Source organism: Podarcis vaucheri (assembly GCF_965113315.1).
Source record: "Podarcis vaucheri genome assembly, chromosome: 7".
NCBI classification, from domain to species: Eukaryota; Metazoa; Chordata; class Lepidosauria; order Squamata; family Lacertidae; genus Podarcis; species Podarcis vaucheri.
The window spans coordinates 45,795,373-45,821,410 of NC_138765.1; the positions used below are offsets into that span (position 1 = coordinate 45,795,373).

A 26,038-nucleotide genomic window follows, 5' to 3' on the forward strand; every position below is an offset into this window, starting at 1 on the left:
ACCAAGAAAATGCTTCAGGACTTTCATAAATCACTTAATAGTTTAAAAATCTCTAAGTGGCATACAGCATGTTCTGAGTCAGAACTCACCTATGTGATTCTGAGGAAACCATCACAACTCTTGCAGGAACTGAGCGACGGAGAACATCTTCAAGAAGCTGAATGAGATAGAAGTGTCCCAAGTGATTCACCTGGAAAGTGGACTCCAGACCATCTTCAGTCAGTTGCCAAGGAGCCAAGAAAGTAGCAGCATTGCAGATCAGCACATGCAGAGACCTTTTTAAAAAACATATATATAATCACCACCAGTGTTACAATCAAGTATGAAAATGGTATAATTAATCACAATGATGAATGTGTGAAGACATTTCCAGTATCTTGTTGGGACCTACTCCTACAGGTTGATATTTTTAATAGCTATAGCCCTTGATTTTTGGATAGTTTCAACTTTTGCTTTTCTTTTTTTTAAAACAGGGTTCTACAATAGCCTTGTTTTTTTGCAAAGCTTTGCAAACTGTTGTAAACCACCCTGAATGCTATGTAGAAGGCAAGGTAAAGATTTCTTGAAATAAATGAATCCATATTAAAGACATTCCTTTATTGGTGAAGAAATGTTTCCATTTTCAAAACATAATTCACTCTGACAATAAAAAGGCTGCCTTGTAGGTAAGTCACTTATAGTTTTCATATGTTGGTAAAACACAGGCACTGGGCTACTTTTCAACCAAAAATCATTTGTTTTCTAAGTAAGGCAATGGGGGCAGGGGGAGATTTGTAGTGTCATAGTCAAATTGTAACACAGATTTCCTACCCACAAGGACTCACATGTTTCCTATATGCACCTATAGTCAGTGGAGCTATGCCGGACACTATCAGGTCTGTTAAGCAGCTACCTGTGTGGATTCAGTCTCAAGGGAATTTGGAGCTGTCATCTCAAATGGATGCTTAGGCTGCAATACTATACACATTTACTAGGAAGTAAAACCCACTGGACTCAATAGAACTTACTTTTGAGTACACATGTATAGGATTGAACTATACATTAGTGTACCAAGGCTTACTGGACAGTTATATGTTTTAGAAGTCCAGTTACAAACAACAGAGGTTGTCTCCACCATCTCATTGTAAAGCACTGCCTTGGTGCTATTCAGGTGCTGTGGATTGTTCTGTATATACAGCACCTGAATAGCACCAAGGCGGTCCTTTGGGGCTGGATGGGTTTGAGTGGATAAGGAGGATTTCGTGATCTAGATTTCATCAACTAACATATATCATACCCTGGGGTTATGACCCATAGAAAAATATCTTGTATCCTATAAAAGCCGTCTGTGATGATAACATCATGAAAAGCCCAAAGGTAAATGAAAATCGTAATGTGACTTTTCAATTCTGTGTCAGAGCATGTTTCCTTCAAGTTTTTACTTCTATTGACTTGAGAAGCAGTTCTTTTTTTCAGACCACGTCTCCTCCATTTGCAGACAACGTGCATTCCTGTTTATGGAAGGCACAACCTATTCCTAATTTGGAAATAGGTTCACTAATCTCCAAATTCTCAAATTTGGACAAAAACTTTAACACACATACTGATCCCCCAAAGTGTGATCCCATATTGCTGGGAGGCCCGCAAATATTCCAATCATGTTGTTCTTTTCCACCCAATGCTAACTGCTATAGTTCTCTTTTCCATTGGGAGGGGTTTAAGATCCAAGAGGGAACTGCCCATAGAAATGGCCCTACACACCAGTGTGTATACAGCAGTGTGAGACTGTATGGCAAGGAAGCAGCTCCCACACCAATGGAGTACATGTGAAAGGAATTGGTCATCTAAACAAGAAACACATTGGATAGACCCATGTAGGATCTCTTTAAAATTGAGAAATTTTGAGAAAATAATTGAAGTTCCTTATTTTCTAACTAACCAACACAACAAAGAATTGAAACAATTGGGGTGGGGTGCTGGCTATGTAATGCAGTCCCTTATAAAATTTTGCAACACACAACAATAAGTGGGATCTGCAACAAAATGTTGGGGTATTGGGTGCTCCTGTTCAAGGTTCTGGCATGTCAGTCATACCCTTCTGCAGAATACTCAGTGCCATGAACACTTTCTAGTTTTATGTCCCCTCCTCCCTAAAAACATAGTTAGTGTATGTTTCTACTGAGCATACACAGTCCACATTGGGCTGTTTGGGGGTTGATGCCCCACCCTTAGTTTTGTTGTTACTTTTTGCTGATATTGTTATCATTCCACAAATCCTGGATTTCCCCTCCAAAAACCTGTTATGGTTACATATGAGGACTGATAAGAATTCTCCCAAGAATTGGGTTGCAGAGTTTTCCAAACTGTGTGTTGCAACACGTTAGTGTGTCGCGCGAATGCTCCATATGCTCCCCCCAGGGCTAGAAAGGGGTTAGTTTAACCTCCGGTTTGCTAGTAAAGCTGAATTACTGTGCCGTGAAATGATGCATGTCACCAACATGAAAAGTTTGGAAGCTCTGGGTTAGTGTGTCAGTGTGTGTAACTATTTACTGCATACCTAACATTTGCAGAGTTTAAGAGTGTTCAAAGCACTCTACAGGCATTGTCTCATTGTAATTCTGCAAGTTGTCAGCATTATTATCCCCAATATTGTACATGAGAGGCCTGAGAGTCCACTTGCTCACTCCACATTGAACATAATGAAACATTTTGATGAGCTTGGTCCTAATAAGTGCTTAATCTAGTACTATTTTGCTGTTCTTTTTAAACGGATTTATACAAATATTTGCATTATTTAAATGGTATCACAACATGTTCGGAGGAAGACGGAAAGCTGGCATTTTAAACTTCTTAGATGGTTTGTTTTTAATCTCATTTCCCATGTTGGTTACCTACACTATCAGCACCTCTTTTTAACATACTTATTTTAATAACATCTATAAAGGAAGCTATGAGTTGTATACACAGCCTAACTGGTTGCATTCCAAAATGTTAAATTCCCTTGGAAGCAGTTAATGATGAAACAGAGCAACTTCATAGTGACATGTTAGTTTATAAAGTTCAGGAGTGAGATAAGGTTTATTTCAGGTCTATTAAAAAGTGTCAAAGCAATCACATACACTTGCCACATTCTTATTTATTTATTTATTCCTGTGGAGTGCTTTTAATCAATGTATTTTGTTTTAAAATTTAGGTCATTATATTGATTGCTATTGCCCTTTGTAATATTCTTCATGGCTTTATTATTTTAAATTAAATTTTTAATTAAAATACTGTGCACACATACCCTTTAAAAATTCTCTCATTAACCATTAAGCTATAAAAACTGCAAAATGCTTACTACTTTATTTGCAGCAAAAGATATTTTAACTATACATATTAAATCATAAATATTTTACATGCTTATCTACCCAACATGCCCCTTAAGGCTGGTTAGATCTTGCGCAAAAGCATCAAAGCAAATGTCTTTTGAAAGCCATGTCCCTCTTTTCAAGGCAGATCATGTCCACCTTTATGCTGTTTCAAAATACAAAGAATATTTTATTTGTCTGCTCCAGTGTTTGGGAAAAGAAAAGGAGCCTTAATTGATAGGTCTCTTAACAGTGATTATGCAGCCTAATTTAAAGACACAAAAAAATGAGCACATGCCCTACTGAATCACAGGCCAAAGGTCAATTGAGTCCATCATCTTGTTTCTAAGTAAATGCTCTAAGGCAGTCAACATGGCATGAAGGGAACAGTCCTCCCCCACCGTTGGCCCCAGGAATTGGTGTTCAGTAGCATATGTACAATATCTGAAGAACATGCTGGTTTCATTTAGCTTATCACTTCCTCTAACAGCAATCTCACATGGTAATTGTCTATAGCAGCCAAACAGAGTCATGCAAAAACAAGGTATCAGCATGTATGGGGAATCCAATGAGGACTGAGAATGCCCAGGCAACAAGGAATGCAGAGTGCAGAGGAGGGAGGAAACTGGTGGGGGTGGGGTATAGAACAGAGAGAGGTTCCTTATATCAAGTCAGGGTACTGGTTCATCTAGTTCAATGTTTCATGAATTTAAACAAATTCATACGCTCACCGAGATGGCTTCATTTAGCTAAAAATGACTAAAAAGTAAAAGCCAGCCCAATTGCCAGTGTCAAGTAAAGATCTTCAAATACCCCACAGTGCAAATGAGAATTTCTTTTTCAAAGATATTCCAAAGATGTGTTGAGGCTTCATTAATGGACTGAAAGGCAATCAGACTATTTGTGAGATCTATGGGTCTGGACTCATGCGGGCCACATGACCCGGAAGCTGTACGCCGGCTCCCTCGGCCAATAAAGCGAGATGAGCGCCGCAACCCCAGAGTCGGTCACGACTGGACCTAATGGTCAGGGGTCCCTTTATCAGATGGGTCTGGACATCTCATCAGGGAGGAAGCTGCCATATTCACTGAGCCTGTAGTACCTCAAAGCAGACCCGTTGAAATGGATGGAGTAAGTTAATCATGCCAATTCATTTTAAAGGGTTCACTCTGAATAGAACTAACCTAGGGCCGACTTGCTTAGGCTAGCACAAGAGACTATAGCTTAAAACAGATTGAACAGATTGTGCAATGAAATAAAAATTGTCTCTTCCGTTTGTACCTGCAATTTGGAAGATCAAAATTTAGATTGCTGCATGGACTCAATTTTTGACAGGATTCAGGGTTAATTATTTTTCATAATGGTGTGGTCATAAATTGGCTCTGCTCCTTTTGAATAATCCACAATTTCTGTTCCTGTACTGGAATCTCTAGCAAAGTCACAGCCTCAGAAATGGGGCTAAAAAGTGTAATAGGGCTAGGTGTCATCAGCAGCATGATGGGAACTATAAGACTTCCCAAGTGGAAGCTCCCCAGAGGGGAGCCCCACTCCTGCCAGCCACCACCTATTTATCATTACTTCACAGACAAGAGAACAGTGGAGAGGTTTCCATCTGATCTGAGAAGCGTTCATATGCATTATGTCTCAAGCATCTGGGGATCATGCAAAGTACAATAAGCAGGGGGGTGGCAAGAGAGAGGCAGTGCTTATCCCTTTCCTACATACCATTCCTACATACCACTACAAATTGCCATTCAGCCAGTGTGAAAAAGCAAGTGGATTTCCCCACCTCTAGGGTTCAAATTGCAACTGTAGCCAAGAAATACAGTGTGTAAAAATAATGCCCTTTAGCCACACAAAAAATCCGGCCTGGACGCTGCTTTTCTTTTAAGATACAAGAGCTCAATTACAAAGTTTACATGTTATCTATAGTTATCCCCTAAGTCACACTAAAAGTTTATAGAAATGTGGATGTTTGCATGCAAAAAGCTGTACATAACTATTGTTGTTTCTCTGTTTACAGTGATTATGCTCAGCTGATAAATTCATTTATTTCTAATTATGATGCTGATGTAGTGGTAGGAATTATGATACAGAACCCTCTCCCCGAGTACTTACACATGCTTGGATTTGAATGCTTCAACAAACTCCTGTACACTATGAAGAGATGCAAGGTCTAAGGTTATTGCTTCTACTTTGGCTTTGTGCTAAAATGAGAGAACATGAAGGAAAAAGATAAACAACATCAAATTTGTTTGTATCACAATATCATGTTACACCAAACCGCTTTACAGTTACATACACATTTAAATTCCCTTGTTCAACATTAGAACCCTGCAATGGACATAAATCAACCTGGAAAGTATAGAAAACAATTCCAAATGCTATGTTCTCAATTTGTAGCACTTTTAAAGACAGACGGATTGTTCTCAGAAGTTGCTGATATTCTGAGGTTAGAGAACCAGGGCAAAACCTCCTGGGGAAAAAAACTTGATTTGTGAAGCAGGGGTATATTGTGTGATATGTACAGCTGACCAGCCCTTACAATTTGGCAGATGTGTGCTAGATGACTAAAGGAGTCCTTCAGTCTTCTTAGTCCAATGAACCACAAAATAAATAGAACAAGCTGTTTTATTAATATTTATCATTTTGATTCCCCCCCCAAGTAAATAACAAATTAACCCTAGAAACCAAAATGCATGGACCACACTAATCACAGTATTTGTGCGTAAGGAAACAGAACTTGCAAGCAGCCTTAATCAATCCTTATGATGGGTCTATACAGATACTCTAGAATAGGTAAAAGGGAGATGATATAAAAATTGGGAGATGATATATAATGAATAGGAAAAAATGTTTAAGATAACTTTTATTAAGAAACCAGAGGCTTTTCTTTTGGGAATTATGGGATTATCCATTGTAGTGTTCAAGGTTGCATCTGCAGAGGCATCCCGAGTGCTTTTTTCAAAAAAAAAATGTTTAGGGGCAATCTCATTTTCCTACTCATATTGAAATACTGCCCCTCAATGAGGCTAAACTTAGATTTACAAAATGTTTACATTCTACATCAAAGAGTATATAATCTTGATTTTTTTTATTCTTCCAGTAAGTTTTGCCATTTCTGAGTACTCTGAGTACTCTGTTGCCATTCTTCTTTAGTTGGGACGTTTTCTTCTTTCCATCCTTGGGGGAAAATCATTTGAGTGACAGTGGTTCCATACATAAATATTTTTTTGTATTGTCTCGGTAACTCTTATTGTAAAGTGGGTAGAAGAAGCAAGTCTCTTCTATGTCTGTGAGACATTCGTGAGCTTTTTTGCGGAGAAAGTCCTGACCTCCCTGCCAATTTAGATACAGTGACTGAACTGGAGGCCCCTCGACTGACTTCAGGTCCAGTGTTGGATCATTTCGATCGGATACTCCCTACTGATGTGGATAGATTCCTCCAAGTTAGTAGGCCCACCACCTGCCTCCTTGATCCGTGCCCATCTTGGCTGATTAGGGAGTGTCCAGATGTTGCGCAGACCCCCCTGGTTGAAATTATCAATTTGTCCCTTGACACGGTGTCCACTCTTAAAGAAAACTTCATTAGATCCCTTAGACCTATCCAATTACCACCCAGTTTCAAATCTTCCATATCTGGGTAAGGTAATTGAGAGAGCGGTTGCTGAACAGCTTGGTAGTTTCTGGAGGAAACATTGGCTTTAGATCCATTTCAGTCCGGTTTCCGTCCTGGTTTTGGGACCGAGACGGCTCTGGTTGCCCTAACAGATGATCTCCGTAGACAACTGGATCAAGGCGGGTCAGGACTGCTGATCCTTTTAGATTTGTCAGCAGCCTTTGACATGGTCGATCATGATCTTCTGGACCACCGCCTCGCAGACGTGGGGATACAGGGCATAGCCCGTAACTGGCTATGCTCTTTTATCTCTGGTTGGGGACAGAGGGTGGCACTAGGGAGGGAAATGTCGTCGCGCCATTCCTTGGTGTGTGGAGTGCCGCAGGGCGCAATTCTCTCCCCGATGCTTTTTAACATCTTTGTGCGCCCCTTGCCCAGATTATCCGGAGCTTTGGGCTGGGCTGTCACCAATATGCTGATGACACTCAGCTCTATCTGCTGATGGATGGCAACACCGACTCGGCCCCGAACACACTGACCAGATGCTTGGAAGCTGTGGCTGGATGGTTTCGTGGGAGCCGATTGAAACTAAATCCTTCGAAGACAGAGGTCCTATGGCTGGGTCGGGATAGCATGAGGATGAGAGACAAACTCCCTTCTCTTGCAGGGGCCCAATTAGTGCCATTCCCTTCCGTTAAGAGTTTGGGTGTAATCCTTGACGCCTCCCTTTCCATGGAGGCGCAAGTTACAGCAACAGCCAAGGCAACATTTTTCCACCCTCGCCGCATCAAGCAGTTGGTCCCTTACCTTTCCCACCCCAACCTGGCCACAGTGATCCATGCAACGGTCATCTCCAGGCTTGACTAATGTAATTCGCTCCACGCGGGGCTGCCCTTGAAGCTGACCCAGAAACTCCAGAGGGTGAAGAATGCTGCAGCGAGGCTCCTCACGGGGTCTCTGCCATGGGAGCATATTCACCCAGTGCTTTTCAAACTGCACTGGCTCCCGGTAGAGTACAGGGTCAGGTTTAAGGTGCTGCTTTTGACCTTTAAAGCCCTTCACGGCCTAGGACCCTCGTACGTACGGGACTGCCTCGCCCGGTATGCCCCACGGAGAGCCTCAAGATCCATAAATAGCAACACCCTAGTGGTCCCGGGCCCTAAGGAAGTTAGATTGGCTTCAACCAGAGCCAGGGCCTTTTCAACTCTGACTCCGGCCTGGTGGAACAGTCTGCCTCATGAGACCAGGGCCCTGCAGGTTCTGATTTCTTTCTGCAGGGCCTGTAAGACAGAGTTGTTCCGCCTGGCCTTTGGCTTGGAGCCAATTTGATCCCCTCCCTCTCTTTCTTTTTTCCTTTCCTTCTCCTCCTGCGATGAGGCTACATTTTAATATTTTAATGTTTCAATATTTTAATGTTGTATTTTAATTGTGTTTTTAAGTTGTAATCATTCGACTTGTTTTTATTATTGCTTGTAAGCCGCTCTGAGCCCGGCCTTGGTTGGGGAGGGCGTGGTATAAATAAAAATTATTATTATTATTACTCTCCACTTTGGTATATTTCAAAAAAAACATAGAATGCCTGCTCAGGGTTAGCTATCATCACCAGTCAGAAGCCAGTCTTGGCTAAAATGAAAATACAAGACAAAATATTGACCACCAATGGGTTTCTTTTTTCTTGCCAACTTTCCTTTGCAACAGAGCTTATCTCCTCTCTCTCTGTCTGTCTCTCTGTCTCTCTCTCACTATAATGCTCTGTTCTCATCTCCAAGGGGAAAATAAAAAATAGTGCTACAAACACAAGGACAGCAAGGGGTCAAAAAACATCAAGTAGTTCAACAGACTAAACCACAAGCTGTTAGTTACTATGCTCTTGGGAACAGTGATTCAAGTCCACACACTATTACTCAGGTAATGCCTTTGCTCTTGGTGTCAGGTTGCAGGTTTCTGCTACTGGCTCCAAAAACAAAAAGGAAGCACCTGTAATATTAGAAATGTGAGGGGGAGGGTTCCAATGCCAACTATTCCTTCACAGGGAGAAATCTGCTGGAATAACTAAGCTGCACTTGGGGGTAGAATAAAAATATTGAAATACAATTAATGGACAATTGTGATATACAGATGACAAATACAAGCTATGAATATGGGTTTCTAGTCAGTTCTGCCAGTGAACTGAAACATCCTGTAACAACACATTCACTGCCAGGATAAACAATGTCCCTTTATTTCCAACTGTTGAACTCATTTGTACTGTGCTTCTGCAGCTTTTTAGACTTATCAGGCCATAGGTTATCGAGAGCAGTAAGAATCAGTAGAGGTATTTCTTCAGCAGCTTAAGGAGCAGACTTTATAAGGTCACAAGTAATGATGATGGTGGTTGTGATGTTTCTGAGTGTTCCAGACAAATTATGCCATAGAAATGCAAACCCTGAACACAGAGAAATTATAAAGGAAGAAACACATAGAATAACTGCAGACCTATAGGTTGTAAAAAAGGAAAAAAAGTTAAATTATCATGTCTGGATTTTTAACCTGACCATTGTTAACACGTGCTTCGTATTTACAAGCTTCTTTTCCTACCTAGGAGGGCTAGGAAGTTTTTGTTACTGTTGTTTTAAGTGTTAACTTCATTTTGTCATGACCTTGAGTCAGATGCTTCTAGTTATTGTTATTTATCTCCTTTATTTAGAAGTTATGAATTACAATTATGTATCTTGAAACATTCCATGAAAAATAAAGGGATATAAACCATATGCTTCATAATATCCAAATTTCTATCTGCCCCACCTCCAATATAAAACTTTGTTTTTCCTGAGGAAAAACTGCAGTAGATAACACTCTTATTTAATTCTGGAAATGCTTCATGTTACATAGAGCAAATCTATTAAAACCTCTTAGAACATAATTGACAATATTTTACACTCACACTTAGAAAAATGCTTATCAAGCCAGAAGTTTAACCAGAAAGTGAAAACACTCAGAAAGCTAGCATTTTCATGATATGTGATGTGCTCACTTTACAGCTTAAAAACTGTTTAAAAATGAACACTGCATGGTACAGTAGTTTGGCAGTAAACATGATTGTGCATTTATGTCTCCACGCTGAAGAAGGAGCCTTTTTCCAATAGGGGATTTTTCATTCTAATGCAAGTGATGATTTACATTAAATATAGGTAAAGTGTGGTTACATTTTCCTGAAGGACTGCAAGGAAGTGAAGAGAACTACAATAAGTTGAAGCATAAAAGCTTTCTCTGTCATAATATTTATTATAATGGCATATAAAAGAGATGAAATAAATAATAGATGATAAAGAATCCTTCAGCAAATACCATTACTTGTGTCTGCTCTAGTTTTATACACAATTGAAGACTCTTAATAAATATACTGTAGTCCCTATAACTTATATAAGTGCTGTGGAGAGGGGAGAAATGTAAGATGTACTTTAAAAGGCACCAGAGTGGACATTAGCTAATTTACTGCATAATTATAGTCTCCATTGCTATACTAATACTGTATATATCTCTATCTATCTATCTATCTATCTATCTATCTATCTATCTATCTATAAATAACTATCTGTAACAATCTATCTATCAGCTATTATCTCCCCCCCACACACACACAAACACAGTGTTTTTCACCATAAACATATCCTTAAGTAGTATAGCACTCAAAACATTTCACCTTTTGAGGGTTGAGAAGACGATAAAATGTACTCCAGTTTAATAAAGAAAATTTCAGTCACCTACACTTGGAAAACAGTTGCCTGAAAGAACAATACATATTTTTATACAGACAAACAAAATGTGAGGGATAAAATGTGTTTACAAATAAAAGATTGCAAAAGAGATTAAGAAATTATTAAGAATTTAAAAACCATAAAAATTGTCCATATGCTACAAAAATGTTCCAATCTCAGTTGGTTCCCTTTTTAATAAAAACATTTCCAAATATGCATGGATGGCCAAGTCCTTGGGTGGAAAACCTTGGAGGCTGTCTAATATTATAGTCATTCCTAAGCCATTTAAGGATCGGAATCCCGATTTCTTTGATGAACACAGATGTAAAACATTTTCAAAAATCTTTGAAGATATGTTTTCACAACTGGTCACATTATATTCATAACCATCAAACAGGTTTCATTTGTCAACAGTTGATAGCCACACCTACTTGGCAGCTTATAAATGTCATCCACTGAGCTCATACGCAACCCATGCTCACAGAATTCTTTTGCTTGATGCTGCCAAGTATTTTGATCATTTATATTGGTCTTCTTAAACATCAACACTTTCAAAATTTCATGTGAAAGTCCCTTTTATCTGCCTTATACAAATCTATATCACACCAGTTGAGCAAATGAAGTGGTAACGGTCAAAGCTCTGACTTTATTCCCATTGGCCAGGGAACTAACTCCTGTTGTCCACTTTTTCACTAGCTTTCTGCCCTGGCCAAAGAACCATTAATAACCAGATATAAACTCCCACCCAACACCAAATTTGCTCTGCTTTCTATATATTTTTTTTACTCCAACTCTGACAAACCACCTTATAAACACTTAACTCACTACACTTGATCTTAGCCAAAAGGACAAGAAACACTTAACTGTATACCTAATTGTGATGGCCAGATTACTGATTCTCAAGAACTGGAGAACTCTGATGGGAGACACGATGATGAACTGTCTTGCCCAAAATTGTACTCTGGCATTCATAGAAGAAATGGCTCATGAACTTACAGCAAGAAGAAATGAGAATGCATCAGCCAAATTTTATTCTATTTGTTCAGGCTTTAGGCCCTTATAAAGGAACATGACTTTCACCCATCTGACACGCTTGGACATACTGTATGTGAATAAGTCCTTTGAGGTGACATACACAGAGCTTGCTGGGTTAACCAAGGAAGGACAGGGGCAAAGGAGGGATGATTTACTTTTACTTTTCTTTTTTGTCTTACTTATTTTTTTCCTGTTTCTGTCTTTCTTTCTGCCCCCCCCCCGTGTGTACACACACACACACACACACACAATTTAAAAATGGAATAAAACATTGCAGAAGGGGCGGTGAAGCCAAAAAGAACTGTGCACAGAATACCTTCTCCCACCTCTACAGTATGTAAATCCATAAGAATCAAAGCTGAACTGACACTTGCCTAAAAGACTAGGAAGCACAGACAAATTAAATCCAGACCAGAGTATGCCATTAGAATAAAGCATGGCAGCTTTGATGCATTGGTTATGACAGTCAACAATGTCCAGCAATAGGTGGTAATGATGATCTTCATGCAAGATGGATGAAAACAAGGAAATGCTTTTATTTCAGTTTCAGGCTGTAAATATTACAGTCCCTAATGCATGCACTTGAGTATTTATGTTAGGCAGGCTTTATAAAGTCATGCATGTATTTTGAATGCTATGAGATTACCTTTCAGCCAGCTGAATGGGACAAATGAATCACATGGTGCAAAGCTTTAAGGCCAACTGAAGATATGTTGTCTGTTTTCAGAATAGGTTCCTTTACAGCATTTGAGATAACTTACGGAGGACCATTAGAAGCCCTAGTAGATGGAATAATTTTACACTCGTTTTTCTTCTGTTTCTTTCTGCCTCAGCTATTTTCATAAAAGACATTTCACATTTTGCATCTAGGGCTTTAAAGTAGTGCATGTCTTTAAAACAACAGCTTCGTGGGCATTTTTGTTAGTTATGTTCCTAACATCTTTACTGGGACTTGACTGAGTGAGAAGGAAATTAGCCAATGTTTCAAGGACATGATTAACTGCACTTTAAAAGGAAAGAAGGGTGCCATTCCTTTGCCTAAAGAGCCTACCCTTAAAACATAAGAACAGATGATCCATTTTATGTCTTGGACAAATACTTGTTTCTGAAGGCAGCAGGGATCTGGAGCAGCTATTTAGGTGTTCCCAGAGGCTTAAGCACACTCGACAGGATTTTCCGTTCCCTGCTCCTTTAACAGCCCCCATGCTCAAAATATGTTTGTCATGTAGCATGGGTGGAGAGGTACTTGAGAAATGTAAGATCTAAGCCTCCTTAGACATTATGTACTTTTTGGATAATGGCCTCCATGCCTATGGAGGCGTTTTCAGCATGTGGTAGAGGTGCATGTCCAAGACCACATTTCGAAGTGTGCAGCAGCTTTTTAGTAGTTTGCTACTGCATTTATGTTATCAAACATAAGACAAACATGAAGCTGGATCTTATGCATGTTTCCTCAGCTTTAAGTACAATTGCACTACAGTTCAATAGGGACTTTAGGTGGAATCCAATGTCATAAATTCCAATGATTATAGATCACGAGTGGTTCTAGATTTAAGGGAAGTGGCTTTTGGCAATTTGTCAACTGTTATGTATTCTGAAAATTCTATTCATTATTTATTCTTTCAGTGTGTAATTTGGTTCAGATAATACATTTGGAAGGTGTGTAATTCACAAAACAAAAGCTAGCAACACCACAAAGAATAATAAGTTCCACAGAACAAGTGCAAACAGCAAACTAAGAGTTTCTGGGAGGCAGCATTCTATTGTTCCAGGTTCAACACACTGTTATTGGAGCATGGAATGCTTTCACAACAGTACAGCCATGAGGAATGTGCAGAAAAGAATAATGGGTGAATTCATTATTCAAACAATTGTGTAGAATTATGCGTTGTGGAAGTGAGAGCTGGACCATAAAGAAGGCTGATCGCCGAAGAATTGATGCTTTTGAATTATGGTGCTGGAGGAGACTCTTGAGAGTCCCATGGACTGCAAGAAGATCAAACCTATCCAAATCAGTCCTGAGTGCTCACTGGAAGGACAGATCGTGAAGCTGAGTCTCCAATACTTTGGCCACCTCATCAGAAGAGAAGACTCCCTGGAAAAGATTCTGATGTTGGGAAAGATTGAGGGCACAAGGAGAAGGGGATGACAGAGGACGAGATGGTTGGACAGTGTTCTCGAAGCTACCAGCATGAGTTTGACCAAACTGCGGGAGGCAGTGGAAGACAGAAGTGCCTGGCGTGCTCTGGCCCATGGAGTCACGAAGAGTTGGACGCGACTAAACAACTAAACAACAACAACAACAATTGAGACATTATAATCTGTCATGAACCATCCCAGATAAGGAAGACAAGTGTCTGATAGCTGACTCTTTATTGATGAAACACAGCAGCTTCCATGGTGCTCCAGATACACACACTTATAGCCTCTAGGCAGCTGTCCAAAGGTCTGGGCCCTATGGAGAAGTTGCAGCAACAGCAGGGCATCTCCCCTCCTCCAGCTTACAGACCATCCTCTGACAGATTGCATGCCTGCAACCTGAGACTTCTGCATGGAATTCATCACTGCTCTTCACTTTCAATCCCCTCCTGGTTCTAGAAGACAGTGGTGTAGAAGAAGGTGGGGGAATTACTGACTCATCCCTGGCCTGAACTGTCCCTTCTTCTGTCACATCCTGTGTGCCTTCTTTCACCTCAGACTACCCTGACTCTCTCCCCTTCCCTGGCTCCTGCCTTGCAGGTGGTGTAACACCCCATAAATCGCTGGTCCCCTCTCCTGGGTCATTCTCTGCCCCCCTGCCCCCACAACACACTCTTTGGAGCCCTGCCAGCCCCTGACATCAGCAGAGGATATGTCCCAGATTTCCCTCCTATACTAGTAAGAAAATCAGCAGTGCTTATTTATATTTTATTTCCAATCATAACTGGACCCTTCCATGGGTTCTTCATCCATTTCCGTTTAATGACATCTTGGAATCTTATTATGTTGCATCATGCACTGAAGGGGGCATTTAATCCTTCTGTTGTTGTTTGCAGTTTTGATATCTAGATATTTTATGGTTTGTTGGTTTGTTTTAAGAAATAATGTTGACTTTTTAAGTTTGAACTGAAAACAGTTTGAACTGAAAAGCTACTTATAAATCTTGCAAATATAAGAATAGTAATCTTCTTGCACCATGACATGGTACACTGCCAACCTCAAATCTTCTTGATTGAAATTTGGAGTGGGATGGTGGGGGACATGGCTTTTATGCAATACAGCATGAGGTTGCATTGAGGTATTGTCAGGATCATATGCCAGCCCAGCTGAAAGGCTGCCAAGATTTCTTCCCAATGCTCCAAGTAAAATCTGAATTATTTTAATTGTGCTTTTATCTGTTGTCCTGTTTGTTTCTAAATTAAATTCAAAAAACAATATTGTCGGCCACTCTAAACCTCTGAGGATTGGGGTGGTTCAAAATCACAACAAATTACATAACAAGTTGAATGTTCATGCACATAAGAATGCACATATGCAAAAGAGGGGGAAGCCATAGTTTCAGTTAAAACAACCCAAGAGGCTTTTACAGACTGGAAGACAGTGAGTATCACTTGTACAGATGGCAAGTATGGATTGGGAAGTCTAATGGCCAAAGGGCAGAAATGTTTAACCACATAAAAAAAGACTATCTTTTTCTCCCGGGGTTCACAATCATAAGCAATGCTGTGGCCTGAAAGTGCAGGCATGCAGTGTGCTGTGCATTAATCCTTCAAACTCTAACAGATGCTGGCAGGGATTTAAACTCGAATGTATTTACAAAGTGACAAATTATGTTCTATATTATACACACAGAGAGAAAGAGCACCCACAAATAGGCTGATAAATGTCAACTGAAGTCATGACAAGTGGTTTATTTTTATTATACAGTAACTACAATTTTCTTTTCTTTCTTTATTTTTTTCTTTTCCTTTTTTCACGGAGGCCAAAAGATTTATTTGTTGCAGGAAAAAAACATTATATATGACATGAAGTAATAACTGTAAGATTGCTGATATTCTGGGCAGTCTGCCCTGCCAGAAGCTAGGTTCAGACTGAAAGACAACATTGCTTTAAAAAACTGTATGCTGTATCACACATAGTAAATATTATATAAAGCTCTACTGGCATATCAATATCTGATCATTATACTTGTAGGCTAGATAACTTACAAGCAAAACACAAAGGGCTGCTTCACAGAAAAATATGAGGGGGAAATTCCAATACCATTTAAGAGGGTCAGAGTTTCTGACACAACATTCCAAAAATAGATAGATTTTTTTTTTAAAAGATCATGAAACTATTTTTTTAAATAAAAAAAATACTTTGCGCTAATAGACAGAAATATGGAAAACATTGGGTTTAGCTTTATTTATTTATTTAGCAAATGTATATAGTGCTTCACAGAATAAAGGCACTGAAACAATGTACACGAGTTTGTTCAGATGTTACTACTATTACCACACACACACACACACACACAGAGAGAGAGAGAGAGAGAGAGAGAGAGGACCAGTTCAGACTTCACAATAAACTGCTTTATAATGATAGAAATAAGCTGCAGTGAGCCTTACTCCATCACTAAATTAAAGTTCCAGTCCAACAAACTGTGATTACCTTTAGCTATTGTTTATTTGAAACAAGTCAACTTCAAATCAAGCTGGCTTGTTTCAAAAACATAGTAGTTACATTTAGCCACTATGCTGGCTGTTTCCCATTACAATAAATAATGAAGTCTGAACTGCGTCTATTGTGTGAGCATATATAGATATGAAAATGTAAATACAAAGTTGTATATTAAGAGTTCCTACAAAGAAAGATCTCATCGCAAACGTCATACCCTTTACGATACCTCTCTACTGCCACAAAATCTTTTTATCATGCCCTATATTAAGATAAAAATTACATTATTAATAGTTTATATCTTTATAAAAGTCTTGAATTGATACCTATACTTTCTTTCTTGTATACAAATGTTAGGGAAGAAAAGATTATTGTCATGTTCCATAGGTTCTTATCGGAGAAAGATAAACCAGGGAGCTGCCAAGCAATTTCAGGATTTGCATAGAGCCTGAGGGTTCCCTGAAGAGAGCCTGCAGGTTCCCCTGATCCAACCCACAAATAATCCAGAGGAAGTGTATGAATCTGATTGTCCAAGCTATAGGGCTTGGGATGTGAAGAACGGTATGTGTGAACTAACCCAGTGCCTTACTGGCATAAATAGTACTCTATAAAAGTGAACGTAATATGACAGATCACTGAATATCAGAAAGCAGAGGGGTGTCAAAAAAATAGCCACAATCAATGTCACGGCTTTGAGGGGAAACCGACTTTGGGCGTGCCAAATGCATATAAACTGGGGTGGGGTAGAACTGAAGTGTAGCATGGGCATAAAGGACAATGGAATAGCATCCTTACCCAACAATGCTTTCTTGCCTGAAGCTGGTTCTCTGCAGCTATTTCTCCTTGGTTCCCTACTAGGAGACTTGAGAAGGGTGCTTGAGGAGAACAGGGTGTGTGTGTGTGTGTGTGTGTGTGTAGGTTCAGTTTCCCCTTCATCCCACCCATGCTGTGCAGTACATATTAATTTGGCAGGAACCAGCTCTTACATATGGATCTCCTCTGACACGCTCCCTTATCAGTTTCCATATGTTAAATCTGTTTGCCTCAAAAATCTAGGGGAAAAATGCAGGTTAGACTTTTATCTCCCAGATGGAATAATTCAAGCATGTTTTTCCTACAGATTTACCACTGTTTTAGAATTTGGCCCTGCCATATGTTTTACTTGCAATGATTACTAATAATTTGTTTTAATGTTGTACTTTCAATCATTGCAACATACTCTGGAGCCTCAGGGTGAAGGGCAGGTAAAAAAAATAAATTAATAATAGCATTTAACATTCGTATAGCACTTTCAAGTGTTCAAAACATCCCAGATATATTAGCTAAATGTAATCCCTACAACAACCCTATCAGGCGTGGAAAACTACAATGTTGGACTATAACTTCCATCAGCTCTGATTAATAGCCATGCTACCTGGGGGTGATAGGGAGTTGTAGCCCAAACTTTTTTTGGAGAACATCGCGTTGACTAGCTTTGCTATAAGTAAGTCAGTACTACCATACTCCATACTGAACATGTGTGTGTGTGTGTGTGTGTGTGTGTGTGTGTGGCTGACAGAGTTGCTTACCTCAGGCCACCTAGAATGTTCACGGCAGAGGCAGAATTCCAATGGGGGACTTCCTCAGTCTCTTAGCTACCAGCCCATATCAGCTCAGACAAACAAGTATTTTTTTACAACAAATTCCCCACTGTATATTTCACACTAACTATATATACCTTTCACCTCACAAAAAGTATAGCTCCTGCATATCTGCAATCCTATACAACATATAAAATTTAAGAAAGGGAGAAGGATTGGGGGAGCTAAAGAAACCCGAAACATTATCCAGACAGATGTTTATAAACAGAAGGTAACAGATTAAAAAAAACCCTGAACACAGTGCCACGCTATGTTGTATGATTCAGTGATGAACTCATTGGAACTACTGCAAAAAGTCTTCCTGGAAAAATTCCAGAAATTAAAAGGTGCAAACAAGCTGCCTAATACCCTTGCGTAGACTGAATTCTTATGAAGAAAATAAAGTTTATTGTCTGGAAACAGAGAAAGCATGAGGAAAGCACTAAAGCAATGGAGGTGAACAATTAGACAGATGTTCACTTAAGGAAATAAAGAGAACAGAAGAAGCCATCGCTGAGGAAATTTTACGAGAATACTGACAACTCTGCACCTCATCAAGGGCATTGGTAAAGTTAAAGCTGCTAAAAGCTGCTGACACTACAAAATGCCGCATTCAGGTAACATGGCTCATAGCAAAGTAACATTATACCCTACCAATTTCAATTTCCACTCTCTTCAATTCCCCCACCCTTCCCTTCTCCCTCCCCAACCACCTGCATGGCCAAAAAGTATCCAAGCGACTGTGCTGTAAAGAAAATGAAATGCATTTCCTTGTGGTATGTGACATGTCCCAAATATCTTTTTACCCTGACAAACAGCTTCAATATAAGCAAAATGTATTTTCAGACGCGTTGCATTTGCTAAGTGACATTAACAAGTTAACACTATTCAGTGGTTTAAATGATAATAATACAGGAATGCATTCTGGGACTGAACCATTCTTGAATGACTTCGTGCTTTTTTATTGTCTTGATTGCTTTCTAAATAGATTGCATATTTTTTAAAAAATAAAAAATGACACATTTGTTGACACCTATTCCATTTATGTAACATTTCGTTCTCTTTTTCAGACACTGTAATAGGTCAACTTTGTTTCTTGTTTGCCTTTGTGCTGCCATTTTACTGATCTATTCACTTTAGCTGTATCAACATAGTTTATTGTTGCTCTAAATAAACAAATGAAAGTATTTAGCTAAGGTCAGTATACTCTGCTTCCCTATGCCAAGGAACCAAAATAATAAATAGAAAGGGTTTTCCAAATGTCAATTCATGAGCCCCTCGTTTAGTTAAGAAGCTCTGGTATTTTTTTGGTTGCAACACCCCAGGTCCTCCAAAAAGTGTTGAATATGAGGTTTCACAATGTTTGCCCCTTTCCCCCACTTGTACAAGCATGAACACAACTCAGAATGTGAGCTAATGATGCTTACTTATTACAATAATTACTTACAATAATGTTTACAAAGACTGAGGTTGACAAGGGGGCCACAACAGCTTTTCTTAACACTGAAACTGCATCTGGATGGAATAAGACATTTTTCACAGGTATGTGAATTGCTTAGCACACTATTTCCCACCACCAAAATATTGTATGTTATATAAATTCCCCTTGTACAGTATATGCTTCTCCCATTCATATTTTAAACTTTTATGCCACAGCTTTAAAAACATTGATTTTGAAAGCCACAGGCATGATCCAAAGGCATATGAAACTACACAGGCACCTGCTGCACCCCCAGTACCCTAATTAGGTCCATCAGTGAGGTGAACCTGAGCCTTTGCACTCAGTGGCTTGATGTGTCAGCCACCCAATATTTAAATTACTGCATTGCCCCTAACTAGTGCCACTCCAGGGCAAGGGTAGCCAATGCAGTGCCTCCAGATGTTGCTCAACTTCTGCTCCCAGCAACCATGGCCAGTGGTCAGGGATAGGAGACATAGTCTAACAACTTCTGGAGAGGACCATGTTAGCTACCACTGCTCAAGGGCAATGGGGGAAATTAACGAAGGCCTTCTCTGCAATGGCCTCAAAACTGTGGAACTGCCTCCTTATAGAGGTGCATCTGGCACCACAACTTTACACATGTCATCATTAGAAATAAAGTCTGAATTATGTCCTCTCTGAAAATGCTATTATCAGTTGATTATTTTATTGTGGTTGTTTTATGGTTTGTTTATTGTATTTTAGTTTATGTAGCACACCCTGGATCTTAGGCTGAAGGGTAAGAAATACCAGAAATAAGTAAAATGGCAGGTGTCTCTAAGCCATTTGGTGCAGATCTCTGTTGCTGCATGTCTCTTATAGGAAAGCCCACTGCACAAGCACAAATGTAGGAGGGGGGCACCTTCGCCAAGTTCTCCTCAAGTGTTGACCAAGCCCTGGTCTTTGGGTCAGTGCCTACATAGGATATGCTGCCTTAAGTTCTAGAATGGAATTAAGGTCATATAAAAGAGAAATGAAATGAAATGAAATGAAATGTCATGAAGTCAATTATTTAAGGCAAAAAAAAAAGGGAATTATTGTCATGTCGCTTATTAACTAGCCCATATAACCAAGGATGTTATTCTACCTGCCTTGGAAATAGGTTGATGAGACACAATGTAGCAGACAAATGAAAACTGGATAGTGAGAAGAATCACTATTGATTGATCTGAGACTCAGAAGCAGCCTGACTAGACTGCTTTGGCTAACAATAAAACAAAGAAGGAAATAATAATGGAACTTTGTGTAACATGTGGTTTGGTCCTTTAAGAAGAGGCACAATGAATGGCTACGGGAAAAGGAGAATATAGCCACTAGTGGTCATGGAAAAATGGGGAAACTATAAGAGACAGTACAGAAGAGAGGGAATGTTGGGAAAGGGGAAGCAGCAGTGACTTAGGATCTTTTGCCACTCTGTGCCTAAGCAGCAAGATGGTAATGCCAATTATGTTAGATACCTTGAGGCTTAACAAGATAAGGCAAGAATAAAGCTATGCTTTGTGAATAGACCAGATGCTTAATATTCCTGTCATCAAATTTTCTACAACATCAAATTCTGAAACCGTTCATTATGAAGATGTTCATTGAATTGCTTTTGAAACATTGGATTAATAATAATTTAAGAGCAAAGACACTGAAAAGACAATGTGGGAAAATAAACTTTTCTTAGAAGCAGCAACTGAATGAAGAAGTTCATTATAATTAAAAATGATCACTTCAGGCTTAGTTTAGCCAAGTGGTTTTCAAAGTGCATTCCTAGGAACTGAGGGTTTCCAAGAAACTTGTCAATGGCTCCTTGATGAGAATCTGTAATAATCCAGCTTCCTTGACAGAGTTTGCCCACTAATCTTAGGAATCCCTGTAAAGCTTAGGAGCAGAGGAGTGTCAGATGTGTTCTGTAGTACACTGTAAGGTTGCAATGAGCCCACAGCAAAGTCCAGTAAGCTTAGCTACCCCCACCCATGAAAGCTGCAGTGCCCCAAGCAACTCTATGCACTGTAGAAGGGTTCTGTGACAGATAAACTGGAGTTCCATCAGAGGCAACTCTATATGGAAATGCTTTATTCTATTTTATCATACCTTTCCTTCAAGAAACTCAGAGCAGTGTGTACAGTATGTCTGACCTCCAAACAGCCCTGTAAGAAAGAATAGTCTGAGTGATGATAACTGTATACCCAGTAAGGTTTGTGCAGTGGCAGAGCAAGGAGCTGAACTTGGATCTCCCTAGTCTATGTTCATATTTCTAGCTACTACAGCACACTGTCTCTAAGGCATTTGAAAACTGTTAAAGGTAAAGGTAAAGGGACCCCTGACCATTAGGTCCAGTCGTGACCGATTCTGGGGTTGCGGCGCTCATCTCGCTTTACTTGCCAAGGGAGCCAGCGTACAGCTTCCGGGTCATGTGGCCAGCATGACTAAGCCGCTTCTGACGAACCAGAGCAGCACACGGAAATGCCGTTTACCTTCCCGCCGGAGCAGTACCTATTTATCTACTTGCACTTTGAAAACTGTTACTTTTAGGCAAATCAGTTCCCACAGCAAAGTATCAGAATTATTGCCATCTTGTCACCCATTAAGCAATTTAGATGTGAATAAAGCTTTACTACCTTCAACCTAAAATAGTAACCAGTATCATGACCTGCCACAGATAGCAACCTACCTACTTTTCAACTGAAAATGTGATTGGTCCATGTGTACACATATGGGTGGGGGTGCAGTGGTATATAGTGCCCAACCAATCAAGATGAGGACTTAAGATAATGGGGATGCAGAGCATACGTTCTGAAAGCTGAAGTTTCAAAACATAAAACATATTCGCAACTCAATATGTGATTATATTTTCCATGTTATAAATGAGGGAGAGTCCATGCTCAAAGTGGTAGCTGAACAAGTTACTCCCAAAGAACATGAGCACAGAAGTACTACTGCTACAACTGCTACTAATAGGGGGTGGGGATCAAAGTGAAGGTGAGATGGAAACAGCCAAAAGAGATAATAGAATCAAAGAATTGTAGAACTGGAAGGGATATCATGGGTCATCTAGTCCAACCCCCTGCAATGCAAGAATCTCAACTACATCATACATGACAAGTGGCCATCCAACCTCAGGAATGAGAGTCCACCACCTCTCATGGAAGTCTGTTCCACTGTCAAACAGCTCTTACTGTCAGAAAATTATTTCTGGTGTTTAGCTGGAAACTCCTTTTTTGTAACTTGAATCCATTGGTTCGGGTCCTATGGGAACATATGTGTTCAATATGCTCAATGGCCAATACAAATTGACTTTTGGTAGGAGGATGAAACACCAGGTGTGAAGGGAAATGGAATGCCCAGATCTCTAGCAGAGTGAAAAAAAGCACTCCACAGCAACTTTTTGTTGCAGTTGCCACCTGTATACTTTTGTATACTTCATTCTGCATCTGCTAGACATAGGGAATGTCAAAGTACACTGCACTGCACTGAAGTTGCCTCTCCCATCAGCTAGAAATCATGCATTGCTGTCATTCCACAAAGTCAAGGACAGGAGCTTCAATCAAAATGTATTGGGGGGGGAGATAATGTCTGGAGAGGTGGGACCATTCCTATCTTCGGAAAATTAAATCCAATGTAAATCTTATCCCTAGGAGGTGCTCTTACTCTACTTAGAGTAAAAACTGAAGATCCTACTAGCCTAGAAAGCCAGAGAAGATCTCAATGATATGCTTCTTTACACAGCTGAATATGCGCTGTGCTATACCAATGCCAATGATCCAATTAAGGTAAAGGTAAAGGTACCCCTGCCCGAACGGGCCAGTCTTGACAGACTCTGGGGTTTGTGCGCCCATCTCACATCTATTGGCCGGGGGCCAGCGCTGTCCGCAGACACTTCCGGGTCACGTGGCCAGCGTGACAACGCTGCTCTGGCGAGCCAGAGCCGCACACGGAACGCTGTTTACCTTCCCGCTGGTAAGCGGTACCTATTTATCTACTTGCACCCGGGGGTGCTTTCGAACTGCTAGGTGGGCAGGCGCTGGGACCGAGCAGCGGGAGCGCACCCCGCCGCGGGGATTCGAACCGCCGACCTTTCGATCGGCAAGCCCTAGGCGCTGAGGCTTTAGCCCACAGCGCCACCCGCGTCCCTAATGATCCAATTACAACCACGTAAACAAAGCATTTTGCTATGCTTAGCCCAAATTGTGGTGTTCAGTTATTAGAGATTCTAAATTAGTTTTTAATTCTAAATTGCCCCAGTAGACTTCTTTTGAATATAGCTTTCCCCCCTAATTAGCTGTACCAGCACTCCTATTTATTTTAATGTTTCAGCTATGCTCTTTGCAGACTAAAAAGATAAAATTGCAAATACTTTTCCAAACATAAGAAAATATCTCACAGAATGCCATGCGAAGTATGAAGGCCAAAATCAGTAACCCTGTTTCCCAAAACTGTAAATAGATCAAACAATGATTTTGGCACCTGCCATAGTTAAGGGTTAGTGTTTTCATGCACTATCAATAAAAGGCTGGTAGCTTTCTATCATCATCATCAGTGGCCACCATCTGCCTCTACCTGTGTTCTGACCCAACTGGGCAGTGAACATGAAGATCTGTGAAAGAATTTGCATGTGCCAAAGTGTGAAAATTCTATTAGCAGCATATACAGATGTCTGAATCTTTCACCTGCAGATGTAAAATACCACTGCCTGTATGCCTACTAGCAGAGAACAGCTGCTTGAAGATTCAGCAGGCTGTTTCTAAAAGTTGGAAATAAGAAAAATAAAAAACAATCAGCCAAGAGGCAATGATACTAAAGAAGTTAAACTATAAATAATACATTAATAAATTGTAGCTATCCACAGAATAAATTAAAGAATGATACAAGACGATTACATTCATGATGGAATATGAGGATTAAGTTTAGTGATCAAGGGGTAGAGGACAGAAATAGTATGGAATACCCAGAGAGTTTATTCTGATTTTGGGTTGAATCCAAAGTCATTGCACAAGTGGAAAACAACTAATGGAATTAACTTTCCTCCCCTCTGCTCCCTCCCCACCATGCTCCTCATGTACATACCAAGATTCTTCAAGATAATTTTTAGGGGATACGGGGGGCGGGGGCAGGAGAGGAAAGAGTGAAGCTAAATTCCATTGCATGAACACAAATTGTTATGCTCATGCAATAACTTCATTGGTGACAAATCACTGAAGGGAATAGATTAAATATGTTATATTAGAATATAAAATCCAAAGAGTTACTTTAGACATGCCTAAAGGGATTTTTTTACTTCTCCCTCCCTTTATCATCATGCCATGTCACAAATAGTGTTCCATGGTGATCTGGTGGCTAGTACTCCCAACTTAAATCTCCCCAGATCAAAGAAGTGGAGCGAAAACGTATAGTCCCTCCCCACTTCTACTGGGGGGGGGAGAATTATGGGTTGTATCCAACTATGTTCTGCTAATAACAGACACACTGAAATTACTGAACTTGACTAACTTAGGTCCAATATTTTCAGTGGGTGTACTCTGAGCTAGAACTTAGGTGTGTGTATATATATATATATATGCTTTCGTAGATTTTCACGGGTACAGGAATGCAGGTTTTGGTGTCTTCGGGTGTCTTCCCGTGTAAGAGTCGGGGTGTCTGGGCGACGTTTCGACGAGGTCTCACTCGTCATCTTCAGGCTGGTGCTTTCGGCTTCTTGTTACTGGAACAGAGCAGAATCTGGTGTTTGAGTTCCTATAAATACTGTTGAGGGGTGTGGTTGGAGAACGTTGGAGGCTATACACCACACCCCTCAACAGTATTTATAGGAACTCAAACACCAGATTCTGCTCTGTTCCAGTAACAAGAAGCCGAAAGCACCAGCCTGAAGATGACGAGTGAGACCTCGTCGAAACGTCGCCCAGACACCCCGACTCTTACACGGGAAGACACCCGAAGACACCAAAACCATATATATATATATACACACACACACACACACACGCACACACACACACACTCCAGGAAGATGTATGCTCTTGGTAAAAAAAACCACAAAGCAGTTACAGACATAGTGACTCTCACATATGGGCTGATTTAGAAAGGGGGGGGATAGTGAAAGATGAGCCTGTCACAGAGACAGCAAACCCCCAAAAGAAATAAAAGGTGTAACTTGCTCCTGGTCAAGCTCTTTGGATGGGTGACTGCATATATGATGGCTTGTATGTAGTAATGAGCTGTCTCAGATATAATGCCAAAGATAGTACTTTCATATCTCCACCAATGCAATGCTTTTCAATTAGCCAGTTCACATATTCAGCTGCTAATAATCAAGTGTAGAGAAAAGCAAATGGTGTAATGGCACGTGGACCATACCTGACAGCTCTCAACTTCTCACAGAAAAAAGATCCATCCCAATTTTTTGTTCCATGGGCTTAAAACATGGACAATGTTATAATTAAACCTAAAGGGATTAACATTGCAAGCACATAATATTTAAAAGAAGAAAAACTGGATGGGGGAGTTTTGGGTCTTCAGACACTACAAAAATGCATTGTGAGAAACTATAAAGCTCTGTTCTTCACCTTCAATTTTGCTGTTCTTAACTACAACATTAG

The 26,038-nt window shown here is 40.1% G+C and overlaps 1 protein-coding gene across 1 annotated transcript in view; it reads right to left on the minus strand.

The window, feature by feature from the left end:
• WWOX (WW domain containing oxidoreductase) overlaps nt 1-26,038 on the minus strand; it is a 574,826-nt gene that overhangs the window by 443,103 nt on the left and 105,685 nt on the right. The window contains exons 6-7 of the mRNA XM_082232366.1: nt 5,448-5,536; nt 90-275 (exon numbers count right to left, since the gene is read on the minus strand). Coding sequence (XP_082088492.1) covers nt 90-275; nt 5,448-5,536 — 275 coding nt within the window. The remainder of the gene's footprint in view (nt 1-89; nt 276-5,447; nt 5,537-26,038) is intronic.